General features: G+C 33.0%; 1 protein-coding gene across 1 annotated transcript; it reads left to right on the top strand.

Moving 5' to 3' along the window:
* The first annotated feature begins 3,020 nt into the window (after window positions 1-3,020).
* LOC131598569 (uncharacterized) lies at window positions 3,021-5,032 on the top strand. Its single transcript, XM_058871155.1, has 2 exons — window positions 3,021-3,606; window positions 3,660-5,032. Exons 1-2 carry the CDS (start codon window positions 3,021-3,023, stop codon window positions 5,030-5,032), a joined length of 1,959 nt encoding a protein of 652 aa, XP_058727138.1.
* The last annotated feature ends 278 nt before the right edge of the window (window positions 5,033-5,310 follow it).

The raw sequence follows: 5,310 nt of genomic DNA, 5'->3' as shown, positions 1-5,310 counted from the left end.
GATGAAGTAGACAAGGCTTGCGTTTTATGCGGAAACCATTTTGAAGACTTGGAACACTTATTTTTCAAGTGTGTCATTACATTGAGAGTGTGAAGAAGAATATTTGCTTGGCTGGAAATTAACATAGTTGAGGAGGGTGTTGAGGGAAGTCATTATACTCAATTTATTAGTGCTTTGGCTGGTAAAGTTAAGAGGAGGAACATGGACATGCTATGGCTAGTTGTGCTTTGGTCCATTTGGATCATGAGAAAGAGCATTATCTTTGATAATGACAACTGCATCCTTGAAGATTTAGTGATGGATATTAAGATAGTGTCATGGAATTGGATGGCATCTGGTAATAGAGAAAGACATTCACAACTTTATACAATTGGATGCACTCTCCCTTAGATTTCTTGAACAATGTATAAGTTTATTAACACGTTGGTTCCCTTTGTATTGGGTTGAGTATCCCTAGTACTCGATTTAATATAATTTTGTTTATAAAAAAAAAGTATTATTCTATAAGCGATATATGTATTTGAAAAAGAATCAACTTTTTTACATAATTATATCAATTAGTGTATTATCTTTCGATATGTATAAATTTCTTTTAAGATATTTAGGTTTGTAAATAAATCCAATCTATCAATATCCGAGTATTCATTATGTTTTAATGAACGATCAAGATTAAGACAATATTATTTTAACATTTTATTATCTAATGACCTTATTTTTTCAATGTTAAAAAGAAATCTAAAAAGTTTTGCTAGCGTTGTCAATGTTAGGGGCAATTCGGAGGGGGTCAACAAGGGAGCATTCTTACTTGGGACACACTTTGTGAGAGACACACCACATCTCCACCTAAAACCTTAAGGTGATAGGTGTGTGGGTTCTCTCACTTATAAAGTGTTAATTCTTCCCTTTTCTAACCAATGTGGGACTTCTTCCTCACACTTGATTCTCAACACTCCCCCTCAAGTGTGAGTCTTACACAATGCTCCCCCCATGTGGAAGCTCTCTCTTCCACAGACACTTGTATCTGTTGACTTCAACTACATGTATCCGTTAACTCTCTTCAACTACATGTATCCGTTGACTTTCAACTACAAGTTTTAGACGGTCCCTTTTCTCGAACCAAAGGCTCATGATACCATTGTTGGAATTAGACACTCAAACCTTTGAGTAATTCCTTATCGTTAAAGATGACAATGAAGAAAAATAAGAACAAAAGTAGGATTAGGGTTTGCGGAAATTAAATAGAAGAAGAAAGTATTTTCTGCAAAGTTTCTCTCTGCCCACAAACTGTGGAAATTCTGTTATTCACTTGCAACTGCAACTTCTGTGAATACAAGTTATTGACTTGATTACAAATAATGAGGGTTACTCCCTATTTATAGATTTAGGTTAGCCTTCTCCTAAGCCAAAGCCCAAAACTATAAAAGCCCAAAATACATATTTTGGAACTAAATCAAATCTAATCTATTTTAAATCTAAATCAAATCTATCTAGATTTAAAAACAAACTTATGTGTAACAAACTTGTTACACACTTCGACACACCTTGTGTCGAATAACAACCTGCCTCGACACAAGGAATTACAAATTAACACACCACCTAATTCATTGTGTCTAAGCTATCCACATTCATCATAGCTCTTAGTCTTCTGAATATTTCGACCAGCACTCCCTTCGTCATGATATCTGCAATTTGATTCTCAGTTCTGCAGTGTTCCAAATTCATCTTCCCTTTAGCTATCTGCTCTCGAAGATAATGGAACCTCATTTCGATGTGCTTGCTTCGACCATGTGCTATCGGATTCTTCGCCAGATTGATAGCTGATATGCTGTCAATCTTCATGGTAATTGCTCCATGATCTTTACCTGTTATCTCTTCGACCAAGTTCACCATCCATGTTGCTTGACATGCACAAAGAGAAGCAGCTATACAGGGGCGGATACACATTGATGAGAGTGGGGGCTCATGACCCCACAAAGAAAAAAATTTCATTTAATAATTAGTATTAATTATTTATTCAGCCCTCATATAACTCCAACAAACTCACTAACGTGTACTATGTAACTACCAGATCCTACTTTAACTCTTCAAATTCTTTCTCTTAATTATTACCATTTATTATTTTTATTTTTTTAATTGTTTTAATTTTTTAAATTCAATTAACGTGTACTTTGTAACTACCCAATCCTATTTTAACTCTTCAAATTCTTTTTCTTAATTATTACCATTTACTATTTCTATTTTTTTTAATTGTTTTAACTTTTCAAATTCAATTACAATTTACACTCATTCTCTCTCTTAACTTTATTCACACTCTCTCACAATTCTCACGGTTTACTCTCACATTTTGACATAACACTTTTTTTTTGTTTCTTCCTTTTCCATTATTTCATTCAAGAGTTCAAATTCAACACCAATTTAGTTTTGTGACTTTGTCTAATTGAGTCATTTGCAACTGATATATAGAGGTATGTTTTTTCTTTAATAAATTTATTCTTGCCATTTATTTATGTTTAACATAACATTGTAAAATTATAGAAATAGTTTTTTTATTAGGTGTTTATTATAAGAACAACAAAGAGTATTTGAATTAAGATAAATGTATGTTCTTTTTCACTTTTTGATATAAATTTCTATATTTTTTTAGTGTGCTAGAAATGGAGAGATATTTTAAAAGGAAATTTACATCAGAGTCTCAAGAAAATGTTGAAAGTAGAAAGTTATCAACACCTTTAAGGTCAATTATTGGTGGGGAAAAGAGATTTTTAGAAGTTGATTTGAACAATCTTCCAGCTGATCCAGGAGAGAGGAAACAAATTTCATGTTATCATCCAAATGACCGAGATAACATTCGAAGAGCTTATTTGCAAAAAAGACCTTGTCAGCCTAGAGATCATGATTTTCCAAAAAGAAAAATTGGACCTCTTTTTAGGAAGTTTAATCCTGATTTGTTTTTAGAATTTGGAAATTGGTTAGAATAGAGTGTCTCAAAAGATGCTGTATTTTGTTTATGTTGTTATCTCATGAGATCTGATATTGGAGAACAAAAAAGTAGTGATGCTTTTTCGATTGACGGTTTTTCAAATTGGAAGAAAAAGGAAAGGTTAGATATACATGTTGGAAATTTTAACAGTGCTCACAATCAAGCTTGGAGAAGTTGCGAGGCCTTAATGAATCAAAAACAACATATTGAAGTTGCTATCAGTAAACAATCAGACTTGATGAAAAGAGAATATAGGATTCATTTGACTTCAGTAATTGATTGTATTCGATACCTATTGAAGCAAGGATTGGCATTTCGTGGACACGACGAGTCAATTAATTCAAAACATAAAGGTAATTTTCTTGAGCTTATTCATTTAGTTTCAATACATGATAAAGAGTTTGATATGATTCTAAAAAATGCTCGTGGGAATCTTAAATTAATGTCACCTTCAATTCAAAAGGACATTGTGACAGCTGCAGCTTGTGAGACCACCAAAGTTATTGTTGATAGTGTTAGAGATGATTTCTTTTCCATTTTAATTGATGAATCTCGAGATACATCAACTAAGGAACAAATGTCTGTTGTTTTGCGTTATGTTGATAAAAAGGAAGTGTCATTGAGCGGTTTCTTGGTCTTGCTCATGTTGCAAATACAAGTGCTATATCTTTAAAATTAGCATTGGAGTCATTGTTTGCAACACATAATTTAAGTTTGTCAAGAGTGCGTGGACAAGGTTACGATGGGGCTAGTAATATGCAAGGTGAATTTAATGGACTGAAAAGTTTGATCTTGAAAGAAAATAGTTCTGCATTCTATGTTCATTGTTTTGCTCACCAACTTCAATTAACACTTGTTGCTGTTGCCAAGAAGCAAGTTGATGTTGGTTGTTTTTTTAGTTTGGTTAACAATGTATCTAACATTGTTGGAGGTTCATGTAAACGTCAAGAGATTCTTAGAGAAAGTCAAATGCTTAAATTTCAAGAAGCTTTATTGAATGGTGAAATTTCTAGTGGTTCTGGATTTAATCAAGAAGCTACATTGAAACGTGCTGGAGATACAAGATGGGGCTCACACTATGGTACATTACTTAGCTTGATCTCTTTGTTTACTTCAGTAATTGATGTCCTCGAATTTGTTGAGGAAAATGGCTCATCATCAGATCAACAAATTGAAGCTTGTCATTTATTGAAAAGTATACAGTCTTTTGAATTTATTTTTAACTTGCACTTGATGAAAAATATATTTGGAATTACTAATGATTTATCTCAAGCATTGCAAAGAAGTGATCAAGATATTGTAAATGCTATATCATTAGTTAGAGTTTGCAAAGGCAGGTTACAAGGTATGAGAGATAATGGTTGGCATACTTTACTAAATGAAGTATCATTATTTTATGAGAAACAAAATATTAGCATTCCAAATATGGATGATGCACTCATTACACAAGGAAGATCGAAGCGTAAAGCTCAAAAAATTTCAAATCTACATCGTTTTCAAGTTGAGTTATTTTATGAAGTGATTGATAGACAACTTCAAGAGCTTAACAATAGATTTAACGAGGTGAACACTGAGTTGCTTCTTTGTGTAGCAAGCTTAAATCCAAGAGATTCATTTTTTGCATTTGATAAGGAGAAGTTGATTCATTTGGCTAAGTTTTATCCATCAGAATTTTCTCATGTGGAGCTTATTGTGCTTGATAGTCAGCTTGAGACTTTTATCATAGATCTTCGGTCTGATGATAAATTTTCAAAGTTAAATGGAATCACTGAACTTTCTGAAATGTTGGTGAAAACTAAAAAGCATATTGTGTATCCAATGATATTCTTACGTTTGAGGTTAGCTTTGATTTTACCTGTGGCAACTGCAACTGTTGAAAGATCTTTCTCTGCCATGAATTTTGTGAAGAATGGTTTACGCAATCGCATGGGAGATGAGTGGTTGAATGATTGTTTAGTTACATATATAGAGAGTGACATATTTGATGAAGTGGACAATGAAAAAATCATTGAACATTTTCAAAATATGAAAACTCGTAGAGGACAATTGTAAGCTTTTTTGTATTTTAAATTTTTTTGTCGTTATATTATGTATTTTGGAACAATTTGAAATATTTTTCTTTAGTCAAAATATATCCATTATTTTTAAGCCCCTACCATAGAAAAGTTCTGGATCCGCCACTGCAGCTATGTACTCTGCTTCGCACGATGATAGTGCCACTACTGGTTCCTTTCTCGAACTCCAAGCAACTGGTGCACCACCTAGCATAAACACATATCCTGCTGTGGATTTTCGATCCTCAGCATCACTACACCAACTCGAGTCGGTGT

This window comes from Vicia villosa, linkage group LG4, assembly GCF_029867415.1.
Source record: "Vicia villosa cultivar HV-30 ecotype Madison, WI linkage group LG4, Vvil1.0, whole genome shotgun sequence".
NCBI classification, from domain to species: domain Eukaryota; kingdom Viridiplantae; phylum Streptophyta; class Magnoliopsida; order Fabales; family Fabaceae; genus Vicia; species Vicia villosa.
The sequence above is the reverse complement of the archived record's forward strand: the minus strand, read 5'-3'. Positions and strand labels throughout refer to the sequence as shown.